This window comes from Cibotium barometz, chromosome 3, assembly GCF_041138505.1.
Source record: "Cibotium barometz isolate CiBa-2024 chromosome 3, ASM4113850v1, whole genome shotgun sequence".
NCBI classification, from domain to species: domain Eukaryota; kingdom Viridiplantae; phylum Streptophyta; class Polypodiopsida; order Cyatheales; family Cibotiaceae; genus Cibotium; species Cibotium barometz.
This window is the reverse complement of record NC_141048.1, coordinates 14,970,046-14,992,651: the sequence shown is the minus strand read 5'-3', so window position 1 is coordinate 14,992,651 and position 22,606 is coordinate 14,970,046. Positions and strand designations below refer to the sequence as shown.

The 22,606-nt window shown below is 40.8% G+C and overlaps 4 protein-coding genes across 4 annotated transcripts; 2 read left to right on the top strand and 2 right to left on the bottom strand.

The window, feature by feature from the left end:
* Positions 1-3,997: 3,997 nt before the first annotated feature.
* On the top strand, positions 3,998-5,594 carry LOC147639747 (uncharacterized). The gene is made up of 4 exons (XM_086823822.1): positions 3,998-4,834; positions 4,924-5,114; positions 5,395-5,485; positions 5,586-5,594. Exons 1-4 carry the CDS (start codon positions 3,998-4,000, stop codon positions 5,592-5,594), a joined length of 1,128 nt encoding a protein of 375 aa, XP_086679948.1.
* Positions 5,595-6,111: 517 nt separating this feature from the next.
* On the top strand, positions 6,112-6,982 carry LOC147639746 (uncharacterized). Its single transcript, XM_086822467.1, has 2 exons — positions 6,112-6,347; positions 6,471-6,982. Exons 1-2 carry the CDS (start codon positions 6,303-6,305, stop codon positions 6,915-6,917), a joined length of 492 nt encoding a protein of 163 aa, XP_086678593.1. The 5' UTR covers positions 6,112-6,302; the 3' UTR covers positions 6,918-6,982.
* An 8,100-nt stretch (positions 6,983-15,082) lies between these two features.
* Positions 15,083-16,320, bottom strand: LOC147639745 (uncharacterized). Its single transcript, XM_086773493.1, has one exon. It carries the CDS (start codon positions 16,318-16,320, stop codon positions 15,754-15,756), a length of 567 nt encoding a protein of 188 aa, XP_086629619.1. The 3' UTR covers positions 15,083-15,753.
* Positions 15,083-18,863, bottom strand: LOC147639744 (uncharacterized). The gene is made up of 2 exons (XM_086773488.1): positions 18,613-18,863; positions 15,083-18,328 (listed from the first exon to the last, which is right to left on the bottom strand). Exons 1-2 carry the CDS (start codon positions 18,702-18,704, stop codon positions 17,143-17,145), a joined length of 1,278 nt encoding a protein of 425 aa, XP_086629614.1. The 5' UTR covers positions 18,705-18,863; the 3' UTR covers positions 15,083-17,142.
* Positions 18,864-22,606: the final 3,743 nt, after the last annotated feature.

The following is a 22,606-nucleotide window of genomic DNA, read 5'->3' as shown; positions in this document are numbered from 1 at the left end:
TTGTGGACAAAAAGGAAAATTATCCCCTTGCCACTCTATGCTTCTTGGTCTTGAGGTAATTTCCTCTAGAGAGGTCCTTACTTCACTTGGCCTACGTTCCAAGTCTATATTAGGATGGAAAAACTCCCCCCAACCCAGACCCTTCCTTCCTTCCCATTTCCTTGACCATTCTCAAGATGTATGTGTTACGTCCTCGTTTGCATATATCATTTAATCTGGCACGATGATAACACCTATTGACTAGAGGTGCATCTTCGAAGCTTGTGGTTTCCCTTTGCATCCCTTTGTGTGTTGGTGAAGCTTGTGGTTTCCCTCACATATATTGTTTAATCTGGCATAATGATAACACCTTTTGACTAGACGTGCATCTGTGAAGCTTTTGGTTTCCCTTTGCATCCCTTTGTGTGTTGATGATGCTGAAGAGGTTACCCCAGGCATCCTCATGTTGGCCTATATCACCTTGATTGAGTCTAACTCTCCTCACGAAGAATATATCTATCACATTTAGAGGTTGAGTCTTAATTGTTTTCGTGCAAGCTCTTGAACTCTCGAGGACTCTAATTGGTTTCATGTAAGCTCTATAGGGTTTATACTCTGTAGTACTGATCTAGTCTCTTTCTTACTCGTGGTCCAATACTACTCCCTAATGTTGACGTCGTGTGAGATGAAGTCTCACATTCAAAGGTCGGGGTTTAATGGGACCGGGCAATGTTTTGACCTCATCGCATATATAAGCACCTAATCCAGCACTAAAATTGTGGAGATTCTTTTTATGACGATTATATGGTTTTTTAGGTTTTTAATGGATTTTTAAAAATGATCTTATTATAATGTTTTTTAATTATATTTCTCAAGATTTTTGACAAGAAAACAATAACTTAAAAAGGAAAGGAAAAACATGCAAAATGTATATGCACAATGCAATTATGAATTCTTTTATTTTTTCTTGTTTTTTCCTAGTCAGATCTGTGATCTAGATGATTACAGATGGATGATCTAGAAGTTAAATGATCCAAACTAGCCACGATCTCAACTAGCATGATCTTGATATTTTAGCGATCCCAAGATTGGGTCAATGATCTTAATGTGACAATCTAGATGTCAGCAATCTAGGGATTAGATTGTGTGATAAAAAAATTTCACGATATGAGATGGGAATTATTGAAACGAAATAGGTACGATCTGGAATGCATGTGATCCAACTCTAGGTGATCTAGATCATAAGTGATTAGAATATTAGATCGATGATCTAATATAAGATCGATGATCATAAGTGATTGGAATATTAGATTGATGATCAAGATGTCAACGATCTAGAAATCAGAGCGAAGATCGGGACTCTTTAGTAGACAAGATCGACCGATCACGATTGAAGCGGGTTGGGTTGCAATCTGGATTTGAGATCGGCGATCCAAAAATGCATTTATGATGGTATTTTGATGCTGTTTTCTATGTAATTTTTGGTACTATGGGGTTATTTACTTAGCTTTATATCCTCTTATAAGAGAATATTTGACAGGTACCTTGACATCCCCCATTATTTATACTCAAATGTGTGGTTAATGAAGATCATTTACCCAAATAACCCCACATTAATTATTTTAAAGCTTTGGTCCAACAATCTGGATGCAAAGTTAAAGATTTGGAATGGTATGATCTAGATCCTAATCGACGATCCAAAAATTCAAGAGAATAGAATCATATTTTTTATAGATTTTTAAAATTTTAGGATTTTTCAAGGTTTTTTAGTAACACTCCAATGTCATCATTTTCAACTCAATTTGACAAAAATAACTACTAACATTAATGCCTTGATTAAGCTAATATTGGTATAAAATGCTTAAAATACTAAAATGTACACCAATTTCCTCATTGATCTAAGGCTAATGGTCTCATAATCATGATGAAATCAACCAAGTGGAGAGATTTCCGTAATCACATTCTGGAGAGTGGGAGAGCTTGCTCTTCATTCCACCACTCCTATGAGACAAAGAATTGAACAAATTAAGTAATATAAAACACAAAAGAGGTTAAGTTTAGAAGTAAAACCTACTTCTAATCATATAAATCTACTCCTAATCACACCAATAACACATAATGAAATCCGATCCTACTCTAGAACACATTTCCTCAACAATCAACCAAGGATTTGCATCTAAGGGCAAGATAGAGTGGGAAAAATAGAAGATTTTTGAGTAGAAAATTTATCTCTACTCATCCAACACTAGTTTGATTCCCGACAGTAATGCCATTTGTTTATATCAAGAACCTTCTTGCTCTCTACCAAGGAATCATAGTGCTAGTGGTTTAGACCCTTATCTTGGATCATGGAAGTCCCTTTGGAGAGGCTAAAGAGACCAAGAGTTAGGTCGATCCCTCTTGTTTAAGCCCTTCCTCTACTCTCTAATCAACTAAGTAATCTTCCAAAAGGCAATAATCAACTAAGTAATCTTCCAAAAGGCAATAATTATGCTAGAAAGCTTGAACCACCTTCTTTACCAATTATGCTTAATCATAATTTTGCTTAAGCAAGAGAACATGCACACTCAACACACTCCATCAACACAAACAAGCATGTTGTTAACCCTTTGGGTTAACATCATGCTTGAACCACCTTTTTTACCAATTATGCTCAATCATACTTTCACTCAAGCAAGAGAGCATGCACACTCAACACACTCCATCAACACACACAAGCATGCTATTAACCCTTGGGGTTAACACCTAGGCCGAAATTGAGCTTCATTGACCACTCTAGGTGTACATGCACATTGCACACATTGAGCTTCATTGACTACTCTAGGTGTACAGGCACATTGCACACATTGTATTATTTATTTGATGCACATAGCCTAAGGTATTTTCCTTAGCTAATGGGAATGATGGGATTGCCCACACCTCATTGCTTGTATTTTGTGTGACTCTGCCATGTGGCATATGGATAGCCTTGTTTTTGCTATATAATAAGAGCATGGGTGAGGGAGAGCTCATTCCCTCTACCCTAGAGTTAGAATCCACTCTTGTGTCTTGTTCTTGAGTGAGAGTGTGACCTTGCTTTTGTGTAAAGCCTCCTCTTGTTCCCCTTGCCCTCTTGTTAGTTCTTGTGTGAGAGAGAGAGTGTGTGTTGTAAGGGTGGAAGTTCCCTTGGACCTTCTTCTTGCCATGTAGCTAGTGAGAAGGTGTGAGGTTGTGTTGTAAGAGGGAGGTTTGTGTGCTTGAAGGTTTGCATCTTGCTTGGAGGAGGATGGTAGAGTGGTATGGTCTTCTCATGTGTTCATTGCATGTGGGATGCTGAGAGCATTCTATGTGTGAGAACCCTTAATCTTATCATTGGGATTGTTCATGGGAGAGAAGGTTATGTCAAGGGACTTGTATAGTTGTGTTTCTCATTTCCTGTTCATTTGATTCATTAGGGTGTTAGGTAGTGTAGTTTCTCTAGTCCTCCCTCTCTCTTCATCCCTCATCATCACAATCTTGTTGGATGCCCCAAATCACTTTATAGTGACTTTCTTAAGGGTGTCAAAGAAATGGTATCCTATAATGTTATAAAAAACTTATGTGTGAAAATAAAGTAGAAGCATGGCAAGGCAATTAGATGGTCACAATCTTGTTGGATGTCCCAAATCCCTTTGTAGTGACTTTCTCAAGGGTGTCAAATAAAAGATGTCATATTACATTATGGAGAACTTATGCGTGAAAATAAAGCAGAATCACTACAAGGTGATTAGATGGTCACAATCTTGTTGGATGTCCTAAATCACTTTGTAGTGACTTTCTCAAGGGTGTCAAAGAAATGGTGTCGTATTACATTATGAAGAACTTATGTGTGCAAATAAAGTAGAATCACTACAAGAAGGCGATTAGATGGTCATAATCTTGTTGGATCTCCCAACTCATTTTGTAGTGATTTTCTTAAGGGTGTCAAAGAAATGGTGTCGTATTACATTATGAAGAACTTATGTACGAAAATAAAGCAGAATCACTACAAGGTGATTAGATGGTCACAATCTTGTTGGATATCTCAAATCGCGATTTTCTCATTCGCATTGTGACTACTCCAGGGCAGGCAGGTAGTGGCACTCGACAATGGCAGTGCAAGTACTGCAATTTCACCCTCATGAGTACAATTACTCGTGTCATCAAGCACCTCACAGGCATTGGCACCACCAACAATTGTGCAGGGTGTAAGAGAGTGCCACAAGCATTGAGGGATCAGTTGATTGTTGCTGAAAATTTCCCTGCAATGGGGGCAGCTGGAAGAGGAAGAGGCACACAAGAGACACAGGATGCGCTTCATGATGCTCTTCTTGGGGACTTGGCTGGTCCATCCACGCAGGTTGATGAATCTCAGCCTGCCTCTTCTGAGCAGGCATCGTGTGCCAGAAAGAGGCCTTCTGTCATGCAAGATGAGAATGAGGGTGATACATATACGGAAAGGCAAACCACCTTGCCTTCTTGTGTGCATGCACAGTCTTGGGTCAAAGAAAGGCAAAAGGTGGCTGAGATGGAGATTGCTCGCACTCTCATAGAGTGCAATATCTCCTTCAATGTTTTGAGGACTGACCAATGGAAGAGGATGGTCAGAGCTATAGCCCAGGTTGGACACACGGAGTCATGGTCAGGGCTTGAGTACAAAAAGATGCGCACCACGATGCTTAATGAGCAAAAGGCCTTGATAGACAAGGCATTGGTGCCAGTGAAAGCAGGTTGGCAACAATTTGGTTGCACTATCATTTCAGATGGCTGGAGTGACACACGACGACGACACATCATCAATATTCTTGTCTCTTCATGTCTTGGTACGTATTTCTTACGCGCTGTGGATGCTAGGAAGGCAGGCGAACGCATCACTGCTGTTGAGAGTATCTATGAGCATATTCGCCAAGCAATTGTTGAAGTTGGTCTCCAGAGAATGTGGTGCAGGTTGTAACAGACAATGCTGCTAATTGCAAGGCAATGGGAGACATGGTGGAGGCGGAGTTTCCTCGCATTGTGTGGACTCCCTGTGCAGCCCATTGCCTTGATTTGCTTATGGAGGACATAGGCAAGCTGAGTTGGGTGCAACCCACAGTTTCTGATGCCACGAAGATCACTACATTCTTCAGAAAGAAGCAGTAGGCGCATTGGCTATCTTTAGGAGCCACAGCAACCTAGATATGGTGCGGCCATCCAAGACAAGATTTGCCTATATGTATTTGGTGCTACACAGGCTTTTCAAATTGAGAGATCCACTATTACAGACAGTTGTGGATCCAAAGTGGAGAGATATGTATCATTCACAGACAGAGCCCACCAAATACATATAGAGACGGATACTGGATGAGACCCTTTGGACAGATGTGCAAACTCTCTTAGTGGCTTTGCAGCGAGTATTTGTACTTCTGCGAGTCACAGACATGGAGGGCTCCACTTTGGGCTTAGTGTACCACCTCTTCATGCAGATGAAGAGTCATATTGCAGCCTGTACGTCCCTGACATAGAATTGGTAAGTAAAATCTTGATTCTTGATGGCCGATTACAGAATCTTGATTCTTGAGTCTTGACTTACTAATTGCTCTACTTCTCTGTTTATTTTACTCTTGCAGTCGAGATGATATATTGGCTATTGTGGATTATCGATGGGGGTATATGAGTCACCCCATTCATGGGATGGCTGCATTCCTCCATCCTTTCTACAAGACGCCACTTCTCTTTCATGATTGCTCTACTTCTCTGTTTATTTTACTCTTGCAACCGAGATGATATATTGGCTATTGTGGATTATCGATGGGGGTATATGAGTCGCCCCATTCATGGGATGGCTGCATTCCTCCATCCTTTCTACAAGACGCCACTTCTCTTTCATGATAGGGAGCTGCTCACCTTACGAGATAGGTACATTAATAGTATGTATGATGTGGAGCAGCAATTGGAGATTGATGCGGAGCTCTGCAGCTGGGTCAACAACTTGGGACCCTCATTTGCTAGAGTTGGTGCTCTTAGACCAGAGGCCACCAAGCTTCCTCTTACTTGGTGGCAAAACTATGGAAGACAGGGTCTTCCATAGCTTACAGATATAGCTCTGCGAGTGCTATCTTAGGTATGTATATCATGTATGTACTATGGACTATGAACTAGTCTTGTGAAGCTTATTGGGAATTGCCGAGCTCACATGAATGAAGCACTTTTTTTGAATTAGAGTGCAGGATTGTTCAGCAGGTGCTTGTGAGCGCAACTGGAGCGCTTACTCGCTCATACATACAAAGATACGCAATCGTTTGAGCACCTCTCAACTAGAGAGACTGGTCTATTGTAGGGCCAACATGAAGCTCGTACGAGCTTATCATGCTCTGGGCACCCCAAAACAGGTGAGTTTATCCTATTCATTCTCTTATGGGGATTGGCCTCCCATTTACATAGCTTTTATACTATAGTATACAAAAAGTTGAGTCGTTGACACTCCGCGTTCTCTTTCGTTTTATGTTGAATAGGTGGATCCAACACGTGTCAAGCTGGTCCCAGATCCTACCACCATTGATGAGGCAGAGCAACGGTTGAGAGATGAGCAGGACGAGATTCTTTGCCTCTTGTATAGAGAGCTGGAGAGTGTAGACAGGCGGGTGACGAGATCGAGAGCCCGAGCTTATAAAATTCAGCTACATGAGGGACCTGCAGATGCAGAGAGTTCTGGCCGAAGAGGCGCCCGGAGAGGGAAGCTGCCTATTCAGACTCCTCGAGCATGTGCGAATGAGGCCGTTCGCATCATTCACACTACCCAGCAGGATGATGTAGAGACAGGGACAGGGACATCTGAGGCAGCCCACCCACCTGTGCCCATGATGATAGGGCCTGAGTATGATGACGAGGGCAATGTCATCACGGAGGGTTATATGCTTGATTCTCCAGGGTCATCATCCTCATCGGATGATGAGTTTTGATTTGGATTACCTTAGTTTTGATTTGGTGTTGTATGGACATGGCACATTTTGTCATTATTCATAGACTCATTTTTAAATTTCATCATTTCTTGATGTGAATTGTGAGTTGTCTCACGACTCACTTGTGACGATGTGACTTGTCTTAAGTAATAAGTATTAAGTATTAAGTACGATTAACTTATTAAGTATGATTGACGACTTTGTGATTCTAATTTCTCACTTTTGAATTAGTAGGTTTTTGACCTTGTTGTGTCTCTATTTCGAAAGTTTTATATGTCAATGTGGACATGGATTGAAATTTAATGTAGGTGGCTGAAATTTTTGAGATTTTATGTATTTTTACCAATGGTACATATTTTTACGTACCTTAAATTTTTTTTTCGTACCAAACAACATACAGTATGTACGGATCCGTACAGTACATAACGTTTGGAACCACCTTGTTTCAGACCAAGGTCTAATAATAGACCCACTCCTAGAGGACTATCTTGGTCCACTAAGCCTATATGATCTCGTTGATCTCTATTTGCTATAGCCACATTGTTGTTTACCCTTCTCTTTTCCCTTTCATGATACATATAAATTTGCTAAATTTTTAGCACGTGTAGTACCACCAAATGATGTGTCATAATTCCTAGTATTCTACCTCAACCGTCTTGACCAACGTCTAACAATTGATCCATTGCTAGAGGACTATCCTGGTCCACTAAGCACATGTGATTTCTTCTCTCCATTCATTGTTGCAACCACATTGTTGTTTAAAATAGCCTCTATGGAATCCTTTACATTGTTGTTTATATCAACCTCTATGGAATCCTTCATATTGTTGCTTACATCAGCCTCCATGGAATATTTCATATTGTTGTTTACATCGGCCTCTATGAAACCCGTCTCTAGCTACTTATCTCATCAAACACAACATCCCTCCTCACTTGCATCTCATTGGGTAGTGGGGTTATAGCATCTATAACCTTTTTTCTCAAGGGAATATCCAATGGATATATTTTTTACGTTGGAATCCAGATTGCTTCTGTAACATGCCCATCTTCAATAATAATATAACCATGAATTTATGGTCTTTTGTGGTGTAAAAACTAATAATTTTAATAAACGAGCTTTTTCACATAGAATCTTAAAATTTTGAGTCCAAATTTAGAATCTGCGCGTGATTTTTACCTTAAGACATCGGATCAAGCCTATACGTAAATTTTTAGTTATTTTCAGTTCAATAAACTTAAACCTTAATAAATGCATGACTGGGTGTTCAATTGATGGACGGTCTACACCCCTATGACCAAGGAGACACCCCGGACATTTTTGCCAAAAAAAGTTTTCGCATCATCAAGCACTCCGACACGCATATCGAGATGACCGGCACCCAAATTAGGGGTCCCCACCCAAAAATATGTCGTATATACACCCAGGCACCCGTACAATGCCCGTGCAAGGACCAAAGGCCGACCGCCCTAGTGTACGGTCCACACAGACTGTCCACATAGACCGCCATGTGGACGCGCATGCTGCCTATGACCCTAAAGGTACATGCATACCATAGCTTTTGCCCATGCATAGGTACCATTCCTTTCCCCAGGCCATGCAAGCCACGAGTCGGTGTACTTTCACCGTACACTATCCTTTGCACCCATGCTTTGTTCTTCCTTTTCCTGCACTCGTACCCATACCTATACCTATACCCCCAGCACCCCATGTTTGAGACACCCAACACCTTGCTCTGCCCGCACCTGACACTGCACAGTGATGACTGCATCCGGCAGTCCGTACCCGACACTGCCCAAACAGCCCTCTGCACCCCTCTTCCAACAAGCCATTTTTTCCCATCTCCAAGTAAGCCCTCTATAGAATTTTTTTGCCCCATCTCACCCTTGTGGGTAGAGTGTCCTTAGCTGCGCTTCCCCCCCCCCCCCCCCCCCCTCCGGCATTTGAATAGACTTAAGGGAGGACTCCACCTCCTCTCCCTCTAAGTGGAGCCTTCTTCCCTGCAAATTCAATTTAAGGACACCTTTCCCCCTCCCATTAGCGGTGACTTTAGTAAGGGCTTTTTGGCTCTTAGAGGTGGTTTCCACCTAAGAGTTTTTGCTCATAACTTGAGCAAATGAGCTCTGATTTGTGATCCAACTGAGGCGGGCAAAATGGCTCCTTTACGAAAGCACCAAATATCACCTCGAGAGACGTGTACAACAACGAGCCTAGAGAGGTTGGTCTAGATGTGGCTCCAACTCTCCCCTTGGGAGCCCCACAAGGAATTAATGGGCGAGGTTAGCTTGGTCATCATTTAAAAAAAGATTTTTATTAATCTTTAATGTTAATTTTTAGAGATTAAGAAAGAAGATACCACTTTCCTTTATACCAAAAATTTTGTGAAATTGTTGTTTTCTCAAGAAAGAGGTGTTATCTATCATATTCTATGGTTTAGTTTAGAAATTATTTTCCTGATTAAGTAAGAAGTACATGTACAGCCTGTCCCCACCTCGATGCTAAGCCGTTTCCGTGCTTGTGTAGCCGGGTGACGTTAGTGAGGCTCGAAGTCGACCCAAGGCATCTCTCCTACCATTGGGAGAATGAGATTTCGCCGATGGAGGGGAGTATTATGATGCTACCTAGTTCTACGGGCCCAGGCTAGTGCGATGAATAAGCCCTCCCCCTAGCACGTAGACATCGCTCTAAGGGGCGGGAGGATCAAGCGATGGAGCCTGAGAGGGCGACAGGCAACTTGAGTTCTCACAAGCTGTCGAGCGACGTGAGGTGTATGGTCCCGTAGTAGGGATTGCCCAGTCTATAGCAGCTGGAAGGCCAAATTCTAGATCATCGGCAGAATAAAGTAAAGAGCCTAGATTTGGCTATGAATAATTCTGAACATTGTATCTTTTTTTTTTTCAAATCCTTTGTTTGTAAGCATTGTTGTATCATTGATAAAGATTGTTTAAACGAACAATGTGTAAGGCCTTTAATTAAGGAACTTGTTTATTTATGTCCAAACAATGTGGTAGGAACAATGTGTAAGGCCTTTAATTAAGGAACTTGTTTATTTATGCCAAACAGTGTGGTAGGATTAATTAGAAAACAAATTGACGTGTGGGTTGGGTGGAAAGTAGGAGGATGGAATGCCCTGACACCAAAATCCTATGGACGTGTGGTAGGATTAATTAGAAAACAAATTGACGTGTGGGTTGGGTGGAAAGTAGGAGGATGGAATGCCCTGACACCAAAATCCTATGGACGGGTGAACTCGATTAGTCGGGTAGCTTTCTAATAAATTAATTAAAGCTCTACGTTAAATAAATAAGTCCCTAGGCAACCCTACTCTAGAGGACTAGGTCAACGGTTGTGCCTTGCATAGATGAGGAAAAAGCGTTGTTTTTAGAAGTCAAGAATAGAGGTTTCCCGAGTTAAGGTAGATCACTCTATGAGTGGTATGATTTTAGAAAGACCACGCTCCCCCTGCGGGATAGAACTAGGTCTTACCTACTAATCGTATTCTTGTATCTTACATGGTCAAGGTGTCGAGTAGGAAATTATCCCAAGTTAGACTTAGTAGACTATCTTAAAGGTTTTTCCTATTTAGGAAGGGGGGACCTTATAGCTTCTCACTTATCTGGTACATGTACATATGCAAAAATGCATCCAAACACTTTCAAGTGCATGTACATATACACCCAAACACTTGAGATCTCAATTGCTTCTCACCTCTCTGGTACATGTGCATATGTAGTGTACCAAAATACTTTTAAGTGTGCCAAATCTGGTTTTCTTCCAATAAATTTCTATTCAAGCTTCATGCCATGAACTGCAGTGGGGGTTACGTTTATAATATAAACTGCATTTGCTATTGCTTCAACCTAAAAATAATGAGGCATTACTTTCTCATTCATCAATGTACGGACATTGTTCTTTGCAAAACTGATTTTGTTGCAGGGTGTACCTACATGTAAATTGCCTATTTATCCCATGTCCTTTTGATCCTGACTGAATTCATTGGAGAAAAATTCTCCCTCGCTATTCGATCTTAGGCATTTTATGTGCATGCCTTTGTCTTTCTCAACAATAGTGTTAAAGTTTTGAAAGTGCATAAACACTTTGCTTTTCTCTTTCATGAAGTATTCCTATTGTGATTATCAATGAAAGATACATAATAGTAGCATCCTTTGATTGATGCCAGCTTTGTTGGTTTTTTTATGCCGGTCCCCAAACATCAAAAAGAACCACACCCAAAGAGGAGGTGTTTATAGAGGCATGTGTGGCATGGTTTTCTTTGACCTTCAAACCCACCTTGAACTTTCAGTGCTTTGTTAGGATCCACGAAAGTGTCTTCTATTGGGGTGGCATTGGCTAGTAGAGTCCGTCGCTTGGTTCATTTTGCCTTAGGAGGTTGTTGGGACCCAAACAAAAGGGGTTCCCTTGTAGAAGCTTTAAGCTTCCAGCAGCTTAACTGGGATCCATGCTAGAATAAACTTCCTCAAGAACACGGTGACAAAGTCATCTTCATACATGCATTTCCTCATGATGCCATCTTGACCCTTCTTGTAAAGCGTTCGGGAGATGTCTTACCCACTGGTGATGCACTCCATGGTGCAAGTCTTATTAACCAAATAAAGAAATGCTTGATTGTTAACAAAGAAAGCAAACTTGGTAGTAGACAGGAGTTAATGCATATACTTCTTTACAATGTACACCATGGCTAGGCTCCCTCTCTCAATGGTTTTATAATTGCATTCAGCATCATTGAGTTGACGGCTAGAAAAGGTCACAAGGAAGTCCATATTGTGCTCATCTAGCTGTGCTAACACACATCCAAATAGAAAATGTTGAAGCATTGATATGCCCAGTTTAGGGATCTTGAGATGGGTGCACTTGCTAATAATGCCTTCTTCAATTCTTCCTACTTCTTATTATTGATTCGATAACTTTAGCAAGAAGTTGTGGGTGTATTTTCTTTGGGATAATCTCATTGGCATTCATTTGTCCATTTAAAGATAATCAATAAGTTATACAAGGGTATGGCATATGTGGCATATAAGAAGATAAATATTCTATAATACCTCCCATGTGCCCCATGCATTTTTGCACCCCCTTGTAGTTGTTGGGTGGTGGTAACTCTAAGCTCACAGAGATCTTGTTCTCATCTATGGAGATGCCATTCTTGGAGACAATGTGTCCAAGGATGACACCATGTTTAGCCTCCTAAAATTGACATCCGTGAGATGCAATAGAGCCTGTATTTCTTAAAGGCTGACCTAAGATGAGGAAGATGCTTCTTCCACTTTGAGTGCACAAATAGGTCATCAATGAATATCTCTAGGATCTTCCAAATGAGATCCTTCAAGGCTTAGAAGGTGGTGGGGACATTGGTCGAGCCGAATGGCATGACTTCATAAGCGTAAGTTCCCCATTCCATAGCAAATGTTGTCTTATATTGATCAATTGGGTCAATTGTCACTAAGTAGTAGCCTGAAAATCCATCCAAGAAGTAGTAAGCTTCTGCACCAGTGACTCTTTCCAGCATGTGTTCGGTGTCAGACAAGGGGTAGTGATCGCAAACTGTGGTGCACCTATCGTGGTGATAAACGACTCGTCTTGCAATGACCTTATTTTGTGTTTTTGAATCAAAGACTTCTCTCAAGTTATTAATCTTTCTTAGGCTAATGCACCCCCTAAGCTTTTTGTCCTTTTTGGGAACGGTCACTATTGGCGACACCCACTCGTGTGCTCAATTTCATACACAAATCTTGCATCAACAATGAATGAGCTTTGTTTGCTCCTCCTTGACCAATTATTGTGCGTACTTCAGGATTCATGTGATAGACTCTCTATTTGGATGGTTTTGCACCTCCATGGAGAGGGATAGTGTGTTTCACCACTTTGAGAGGAATTCTCTTGTATTTTCAAGTGAAATTCCTTGAGCAAGGCTATTAATGTGATAGACTCTCTGTTTGGATGGTTTTGCGCCTCCATGGAGTGGGATAGTGTGTTTCACCACTTTCCAAGGAATTGTCTTCATGTCAGTGTATTTTTAGGTGAAAACATCGTGAAATTCCTTGAGCAAGGCTTATCAATTCTCCTTCTTGCTCAAGGGTGAGCTCTTTGGTAATAAACATTAGCTTAGGCTCTTCACCTGAGCTAGCGAGATTTACTTCTTTGACTTCGGTGGGGCCAGCGCCAGCATCATATGAAGCATGTAGCTCTCTACTCGGGCTTCTTTGAGCTTTCTCGCCATGTCCCACTCTGTCCCTGATATTGTAGGACTTAAAGTTTAGGGGCACTTGCCTTAGGTCTTGCTCTTGAGGCTCGGTGAGTTTGGCTTCTTTCTCTACCTCAGCCTGCCTTGACTATATTAACCTTGCATCTGTTGGCGGCTCGACGGAGCTTGGCTTGCTCACAACTCGTGGGCTCTAGGTATAGAAGCGTCATGTGTTGTTATAGCTTGAATAGTTAGAGCGAGCACCCATCACCAAGTTCAAGGAGGACAGTATATCCGATCACCTTTTTTTTCACCATAGTAATGAAGAGAGAGAAGGAAGATTGTAATGATAGGCTTTGGGAAGCTTGTGGATAGGAGGCTTATAAGTTTAAAGCTTGCATTTGGATTTATGGCTTAGAAGCAAGCGATGCAGCAATAGTAGTTGAGATGTTAGATTGCGCAACAACTTGAGAGTTACGGTGCATAGAGGAGGAGGAGATTCGTGCACTGGCTGGTGGTGGTGGGAAAGAGCATGGACATGCGAAGTAAAGCTTGCGGTGATCATGATTTTCTTTTTGAAGATCTTGTTAAAGTCTAACCTTAACTGACTCTTTTAAGCTCATCGTTAGTGACTATTCACATGCACACACATCTACGTGCTTATTCGGACACAAAATGAATTCATTAGTCGTAGACATCGAAAGTTAGTTGAGGTTGGAAGTAAGTCCCAAAGAGCACTCCCAACATACATCAATAGTTGGTTCCATCGGAGTACCTCTCAAAATTACCCCAAACGGCATAGGAGTAGCCTACATCATAGCTTGCATAGTTCATCAAGTGGTAATCCATATGGATTTTGAACCCTCTATTTAAATTTTTATGGTTGAATTAGCCTTAATTCTTTTAAGATTGTTTTTAGTGAGTGTTCACATGTACTTAATCCAAGGTAGTAGTCAAGATACTCTCTTTGGTGGTCATCTATATGTAAGATTCACACACATAATGGTGCTTTCCTTAAAGTCTTTGGTTGTTGTTGTTTTTCTAAAAGGCTTTCCCACGAGCCACTAAACACTACTACAATGACACTCCTGCAAAACAGTAACATCCATCGTGTTAACTTTCCTGCAAGATCGGGTTTGCTCACCAGATACAAAAGTGTCTTGTGGTCCACATGAAACTCAAAAACATTCCCCAATAGATAGTGCCCAAAGTTTTTGAAGGAATCGATCATTTCGATCTTTTCTATAGTGGAATAATTCCTTTTTACTCTGGATAGCCTTTTGCTTGCATAGCACACTAGTTGGAACCAACCTTCTTTTGCTTCCTACATATCAAGGCACTTCCTATTGCCACACTTGAAGCATCCATAAAGTCATAAATTTGAAGATTGAATTTAAAACGTTCATGTGTTTGTAGACACATGACACCATATTAATCTTCTCCTTCAGTATTTTTATAATGTGGCGATTGGTAACACATTCAATATGACTCTAGCTTTGAAGACTATCTTGACACCATATCCCTTTTGGAACTCGTTTACGTTTCATAACAAAACCAACCACTAGTGCATATCATAAAGCCCTAATCAATAGTGGCTAAGAACTTACTCCATCTCAATTTCAATTTTTTAAAACCAAAATCAATACATCACTCAACCAAAAAATTAGATTTGTAAACAAGTTGGAAGGATAGATTGAACAATTTTTTGATATTCACTCGATTCATTATCTAGAATGTCATATCTTTTTTTAAGCTTCAAAAAAGGTGGTTTTTTTGAAGGTGGAATAAACTTAAAGGGTTGCATGCAAAACGAATATGAAAGGGTATATTATTTGCCACATAGAAACATATCATAGTCGTGCTATAATTCAGAAGTGGGTCATGGATTGGATTGTGTACCACATTTGTAAACATTTGCAACACCAAATAAAGACAGTTGGAATCCATAAAACAACGAGTCATTGTGTACAATGAGTTTACCAGACAATGAGACATTATAAGAAAGGAGCTACATGCCCCAAGTGCCTTGCACACAAAGGCCTCTAGCAAGAGATAAGTTGACAATTTCAGTTTTTTTTTTTGGAAGGAAACACAACCATGTGATGCAACTATTGTCACACTTTCGAGCTCACTTTCGAGCATGACCCAGATGGCTTGCCAAATGCGCATGCAACAATATCCCCCAACATTGTTAATCTTCACTCCCATCTTTAAAACAAATTTTCCAAGATACACCAAAAACATACAGCCAAAATCTCATGGGTTCCCCCATGTAGGAGAGAGCTGTAAACGCTGGAACTCCATTAGTAAACATAACATTGATGCTGTTGACCTACTGTTTATCGAGTGTGGTATGATCATACCACACTCTTGATCAAGATTTCCTGGAACAAGTCTGCAAGACAAGGGAATAATCATGATACTCATTGTGTGACTATTCTCTGATTTGAGGACTCCAAAGTGTATCTGTTGCAAGTTATAAAGCCAGGGTCAAAGGACCGCATTGTCAGAAATACCTCATGCTAGTTGACTTTTTTTAAACCACGTCCATGGTTCCACTGCTGCACAAAAATGTTCATCTTTGACATCACAAACACAGTAAAATGAGGACAGTTTCAAAAACAAGTCTTGTGTGCATGACTATCCAGCCATCTTTTTCCACACTGGTTTCCTTTCCATCCATTGAGAAATATCATCACGAAAGACACCCTTCTCAGCTGATAAACCAAGCCTTGACCTTGGAAAAGATGATCCTACTTTCTCCCAAACAGGCACTACGTTAAAACATGACCTGATTCCTGAAACAGACTTTGCACTCTGAATGCCTGGACACGTCCTGCCAATGCCCACGCTGATTCTATTATTTAATGCTTGGCCAATCTGAGCCTGTGGTTGAGAGAAAAAGAGTTTGTCACGCGATCCCGTTTCAGACCGGGACGACTTTGTTACTGCCGACTGCCTTGTTGCAGAATCCTTGTCACTTGGGCTGCTGCCTACCAAAAGCCTTTTATGCCCATCAGCACTTTGGATTTTACCAGAAGGTCCACATATGTTAGCAGATGGCCTCGCACGGTCCAACAACCGCAAAATGAAATTACCCACACTGCAACCTGCTGACAAGTCTCGCTTCTGAATCTCTTTGTGGACTTTGAGGGCCACATCAAAGACATTTCGTGTGCGCCTGCAGAAACAGTAGGCCAGAAACATAAACACATTTCATCATACATCTGAAGTCATACAAACCAACTGTTCCATTTCGATCAAGTCAGCCACCTATGCATACTGTTGTCCCATCAGCTCCCACTTGAATCCCAAGTAGCCAAATCCAAGCAACCAGGATACACCATGATGCAAGAGCTGAGGTTGCCTTTCTCTACATCAAACCCTATGCTTCCCTTAGCCCTGCATTCCCAAGGGGGGGCATTGCTTTCTTGACAACAATACTTGGCATGTTGCTTTCTGTAACTGACTTTTAGCCTCCATCTAACTGACACCTGTGTAATAGCATGCAACAGGACAGGAAAGTGTTGTACCATCCAGATTCAAGCTTTACTATGCACATTTCCTGTGCATTGGTATCACATGCTGCTGTCAAAACCTTAAGGTAATGCATTCCACAGATTGCACAGGAATTTCAATGAACAGTTCTCCATGCTTTCATGGCTGCTGCATGTTCAAGAATTTTTATGGTCGATGAAAGTGGCCAAAATTTAGCTCCATAACCTAATGCATTTGCTGGAAGATATGAAGAGCGATGCGAGGCCTACTGCATGAATTCTTGCATCATTTGATTTAATCTGATTTACTAGGATACATGACCACTCTCCTCAACATGGCCGTGGATGGTTTTGCCCTCAGTCCAGTCAAGTTATGCCAGCAGATTCATCAAATGTGGCACTACATGGCTCTATGCCTTTTTGCCACATATTCTGATACAGCTAAAAGCCTCCCAACCTTTTCCACCATTGGACACATGCATTTATTAATGTGCTACCAATTGAATCCCCTCTAAAATGCCACAACATTGATTCAAACTGCACAAGAAGACTTGATAACACCAGCACTCCCCAGATCAAGCCCAATTTGCTTGATTTCCATCAATTTCTCATCAATTTCAGCATCCATGCCATGTCGTTCAATGCACTCTCTCAATTTCCTTTGCAATGGTGCATCAAGCACCAGCTTTCTCTTTAGCATTTCCATCAAGAGCCTCAAACACTCCTTTGCCTTATTTTGACGACATAGACCATCCAACATAGCAGTGTACGAGATGTGATCTGGTACACAGCCGCTTGCCCTCATTTTACCCCAGATTTTGAAAGCGTTATCTGTGTCACCTTGCTTGGAGAACATACTGATAAGTGAATTATAGGCCACAACATCTGGTGAGCAACCATGTCCACACATCTCATCCATAATCCTCACAGCTAGTTCTTGTTTTCCCATTCTCACATATCCATGAAGCACTGTGCTATAGCAAACAACATCTGGTACACAATTCTTGTTTTTCATTGCCCTTAGTAGCTTGTGGGCTTCATCGACTTTGTCTGCCTTGCAAAGGCTGTGTATCATGATACTGTATGTATAGACATCTAATGAGAGCCCTAGCTTGATCATGTCCTCAAGCAGCCTGCATGCCTGCTGCATAAGACCTGCTCGGCATAGACTGCTGAAGAACATGTTGAACGTTACCAACATAGGGACGTGGCCTAAGTCACACATTCTAGTCAGTATCTGATGAGATGCTTGCCATTTACCCACCTTACAGAAATCATTGATAAGCGAGTTGAGAAGACTAGTCTCAGGGACGAACCCTCTGTGGACCATCTCGTCCAGATGTTGACAAGCATCATCTATTTGCCCCGCTCTGCAAAATGCTCTAAACAAGGACATGTATGACGACTGATTTGGAGGAGCTTCTTGCTTCATCTGCTCGAACAATTGCAAAGCATGTGCTATGTTGCCTGTGGTGACAAGTGAGTCCAAGACCCTATTGTAGATATCTAGCTTGCATGATAAATCCTTGACGTTCATCATGCTTAGAAGCTTGAATGCTTCCATGGCCTTGTCTTTGTCGCAGAGGCGCGAAATAAGCCCTCTTAGTTCTTCTTGGGATGAGCAATGCCCCTGCTGGATTTTCACATGCTTAGGACCTTGACCAGATGGCTTAATAAGATGTCTAAGACTGAGAGCTTCAGGTACCTTGCTATGTAGTCTGGTGGACAAAGGCAAAGGTCAAGGGGAGCAGAGAAATATTAATCAGAAAAAAAAACAATTAATTTTCCTTAAAAAGGAAAGGAAGAAGTTAAATATATTTTTGGAAAAACTATGAGCTTGTTTTGGACCGAAAACTTCAGCCATATTGATTAGAATGCATGAATCACCCAAAAAAAAAAAAAGCAGAGATGATCGCAAAGAAAACATGGATCCCTCACAATTTGTATATCTTCTTATATTCCAAATTTTCCACAGAAAAATAAGAAAAGTAGGAATACTTGCCTGTGGATAGAGAAACCTCTCATGAACTGCTGCTGCCTGGTTCTGTGCAGAGATACGGCAAGCCAGCTTCTGTAACTTGACGGTTTCAACATGTTCTTCTTCACGCAGAGGCGATGCTGCCTTCAAAGTTCAATGAGGAAAGCGCAGCAACATGCCAATGGGCCGTATGATCGCTGCTATGGGCGGGGGGGGCATGCATGCTATCATCAATCCTTCTCAGTGCTCAGTATCAGTCGGGTAAATCTGAAACTCGAAGAGAAGACGGTTTTATGCTTCTTACTCGACTAGGTGTGAAAGCAATGTGTTTTTTTTTTTTTTTTGGTTTTATGCTTCTTACTCGACTAGGCGTGAAAGCAATGTGGTTTTTTTTTTGTTTTTTTTTAAGGAAGGCTTCAAATTAACACCACATACATACTATAAATATTTACACCCTGCTTGTGTAGACAACTCACACACACGCATCCACCATCATCAACGAGGGCAGCGAGGGAGAGAGCGAGTGAAAGAGTCTTTAGGAATCGAACCCACGACCTCTAAGGATAACACTCGTCCTCTTCTGCCAACTGAGCTACTGCCATGGTTGCAATGTATGTGATTTTATTCTTCAATGCTTTTATGTATGTAGATTGAACGCTATAGTTTCACACAAGTTTTTAGTGCTAAGTAATTTCATGTGAATCAGTTGAATAGCGAATAAGTAAACAAGTAATTCGCCATGGATGAAAGTATACCCATTTACATTGATCAATAATTTCTTCATGCAAATAAGTTAAATAGAATTATTATTTTTTCAACAATGTGTTGTGCTCTATCTAGGATATCGCTTCACCCCATTGTCATCGACGCTTAGTTGTACTTATCTAGAAAATGCAAAAAAACAACAACAAAAAACAGCTGGCCATCAAATTCTTCAAGCTTATTTGGAATCCTCTTTAAACATGCAAGATAACAACTCTTTGAGATTTAATGTAGAGTTGATTAATGCTTTATCAAATGATAAACATTTAGTTTTTTGGGTACATGATTTGTTTGTATTTCCATAAGTGTATGTAATTATTTATGTGGCGTTAAAATGAAATCATCTCTTAGCGCCACTAAAATTAATCTTTTCTATATATTGAAGATACCAAGCTATGCTTTCCTTTAAGCAATACCACGAGAACTGAACAAGTAACATCTAAAAATGAAAAAGAACCACATCATTTCTTGTTCTTGAAATTCTAAAGCTTAAAAGTGGAAATCCATATACGTTCTATACTATTGTTTGAATAGATTAGATCTGTTTTGAACAAATCTGTTCAAAACAGACCTGTAGGTCTATATCAATAGAACTTTTTTTTTGTTTGTCTTTTGTATCTACTAATATAAAAATTAACTAGAAACTGTGCCTTAACTAGAAACTAAAAACTGTATCAGTAGATCTGTAGTTTTTTGTTTGTCATATATGTATTTTGCAAAAGGACAGGCTGACTATATTACTTAGAAAAGGCACTCCTTCCTCCAGTAGAGTAGGATTAATTCCCTTAGCGTTATACAACCAAAAGGTTGTTGCCCGCAGCACATCAGTTTGCATCAGGCATCGTCCTGCCAGGCAGCAATAATTCTCCTGTTATATCAGTCACTCAGTTGCTTCTTAGGTTCCTGCTCTCAGTTTCAGTCTCAGGTTTGGGAGATCCCAATTAGCAGCCATCAGCTTACACACTTGCAGCATCAAGTTTGGATGAGTTCAGTAAGTTATTCAGAAGCTAGCATCACCTTCGTCATTGCACCCACTTGCAGAGCAGCTTGCATGTGGTTTTCCAGTGATGGAGGAGTACATATGAGCCTCATGGAGCAGTCCACCACTTGCATCCACATGGAGGGGCATATGAAGTTGACATACAAGCTCAAGCAGCCCATGAGTTGAGAATTGTAGTTGTTTGAATGAAGAATGACTTAATCAGTTGATGACCTCATTTTTCCCTTAGGTATCTCTAAGGGTGACAACTACAATGAGGGCACGTGCTACAATGAGAGCATGTGCTTTCATGAGGCTTCACATGTCATACTGGAGGCTGCAAAAAAATAGACCAGGGAAAGACACACAAATGTTGAGCAGATCTCAATGTAGAAAGCAAAAATTGGCAGGCTGAAGTGTGATTCAAGTGTTGACTAAACACTCACAAACCATTCTCTTATTGTCATTTTGAGACATAGAGCCTTGATGATCAATCCCATAGCTAAAACTCCAATGGTCAAGTGTAAGGATATATTGAATATTGGATGCTGACAGGACATCAACATGTACAAAATGAAAATTCCCCTCACTTACCCATGCACTTGGTGCATCCCCCACAAGGAGTTACTCTCAGCCACCATAATGACAACACTCATGAACATCATACTTAGACCATACTTAGGAATGGCCAATGCGTTTCTAAAATCTACAGTAGGATAGAGAAGGAACATTTAAAACACTTGACACTTTTGCTCAATCTTTTGCGCCTAAGTAAATTCTCAAAAGATGAGAATTTCCTTACCAAAAATTGTATACTTTGGACATATCATTTGATGGGGTAACATAGGCATGGACTCCTAATGTTTTTCTTCAATCTGCATAATTTTGAAGGACTTTTGAGGATAACAATGAGATGTCATGTTAATTGTAGGAATAGCAGCACCAATATGTGGATACAGACCAAGACGTGTAATTGAATGCCTTAGGCTTGGACCCAAGGTTATGAAGAGTCACATCTGGTGTATTCATCCCCTCCCTATAGCCTATTGAATGAGGACTTCTTAGTGGGTGTGCCTGCCTAGTGTAAGGTCTAGTTGAGTGTTCTGAGAGCGCCGGTGCTCAAGCAGTTAGGTGCCAAAAGAGGGCTAGTTGTGTGCTAGAGATAGGGCAGTTCCATAGCCATATGTGGGCCACTTGAGGGGCAAGATGGAGAGGAGAGGTGACCAACCACAGGACCAATTAGTGTGTTATGTGGCTCTTAACCCTAGTCAAGGGTAAGACCCTAGGTTTTGTCATCTTGGACAGCCCTTGTGCTCTAATGCTTCATCTTACAATCTAACCTCAGCTTGTTCCTCCATATCCACCCTTCCCAAGCTTCCAATTTGTTCACAGTGGCGTCTTCAATGAAGATAAAAGTAGCGACATTGCAATTGAATGGAATCAATTTAAGTAGCAATAGAATGAGGTTTCCAATCAACAATGTACCGTGCATTTTACTATGCAACTGGAATAATAAGTCCCAAAGATTAGCAGTCTAAAGAAGCGACATTTGTCCCTTACTATCAAAAAGTTAGCGTGAGCATCAAGTTCCAACCAAGATGGAGCATTTTTTTGACACTGTTCTTCCTCTGAGGAGAGATAAGCAAACCCAACCAGCTGGATCTTACTTAAAATTGTAGTGATTTGAATGGTGTCCTTAAAATAGTACATAATGAGGATATCCTTTGAAATCTTGAATTTTCTGAAAGAGCACAACACATACCTTCTGTACTCTTGCAGGTCAAATCAAGACGGCTTGAAGCACCACACCTACCAATCAATTGTAACAAAACAAGTCCTCATGACTCACTTAAAGAAAGCCATGTTGAAATATATGTAAGCTCGGTGATGGGGTAATATGTTGGCACCCTAGAGAATCATGTAAGTTCAAGGTATTGTGTGAATTATGGTAGCCACACACGAGGATGTGGACTACAGTGCATGTGGGACAAGGGTCACCACTAATTGAGCTGTAAATCAGAAGATGCCACATAAGTTCATGATGTGTAAAGTGGATGAAGAGGCTCTCTATATATGAGGCCTATCTTTACAAAAGACAGGAAGCTGCCATGAATAAAGGTTGATGCCCAAGAAAGAGGCAAGATGAATCAAAGTCTAAATTTTGTTGCTGCAAAAGAACAGATGGTGCTCCAAAGGATGCTGGTTCAAAGAAAGGAGCATCAATAATAAAGGAAACACTACTACAAAGATGAAGCCAAGAATGTGTTGCTACAAAGA

Bases quoted from the DNA above. Each gene is read 5' to 3' on its own strand.
- LOC147639747 (XM_086823822.1), top strand. From the start codon at position 3,998: ATGGTCACAATCTTGTTGGATATCTCAAATCGCGATTTTCTCATTCGC. The intron at 4,835-4,923 runs GCAGGCGAACGC...AATGTGGTGCAG, and splicing joins GCGCTGTGGATGCTAGGAAG to GTTGTAACAGACAATGCTGC. The intron at 5,115-5,394 runs GTAGGCGCATTG...TGCGAGTCACAG, and splicing joins ACATTCTTCAGAAAGAAGCA to ACATGGAGGGCTCCACTTTG.
- LOC147639746 (XM_086822467.1), top strand. From the start codon at position 6,303: ATGAAGCTCGTACGAGCTTATCATGCTCTGGGCACCCCAAAACAG. The intron at 6,348-6,470 runs GTGAGTTTATCC...TATGTTGAATAG, and splicing joins CTCTGGGCACCCCAAAACAG to GTGGATCCAACACGTGTCAA.
- LOC147639745 (XM_086773493.1), bottom strand. From the start codon at position 16,320: ATGTTTCTGGCCTACTGTTTCTGCAGGCGCACACGAAATGTCTTTGAT.
- LOC147639744 (XM_086773488.1), bottom strand. From the start codon at position 18,704: ATGTTGAAACCGTCAAGTTACAGAAGCTGGCTTGCCGTATCTCTGCAC. The intron at 18,329-18,612 runs GCAAGTATTCCT...TTTGTCCACCAG, and splicing joins AGAGGTTTCTCTATCCACAG to ACTACATAGCAAGGTACCTG.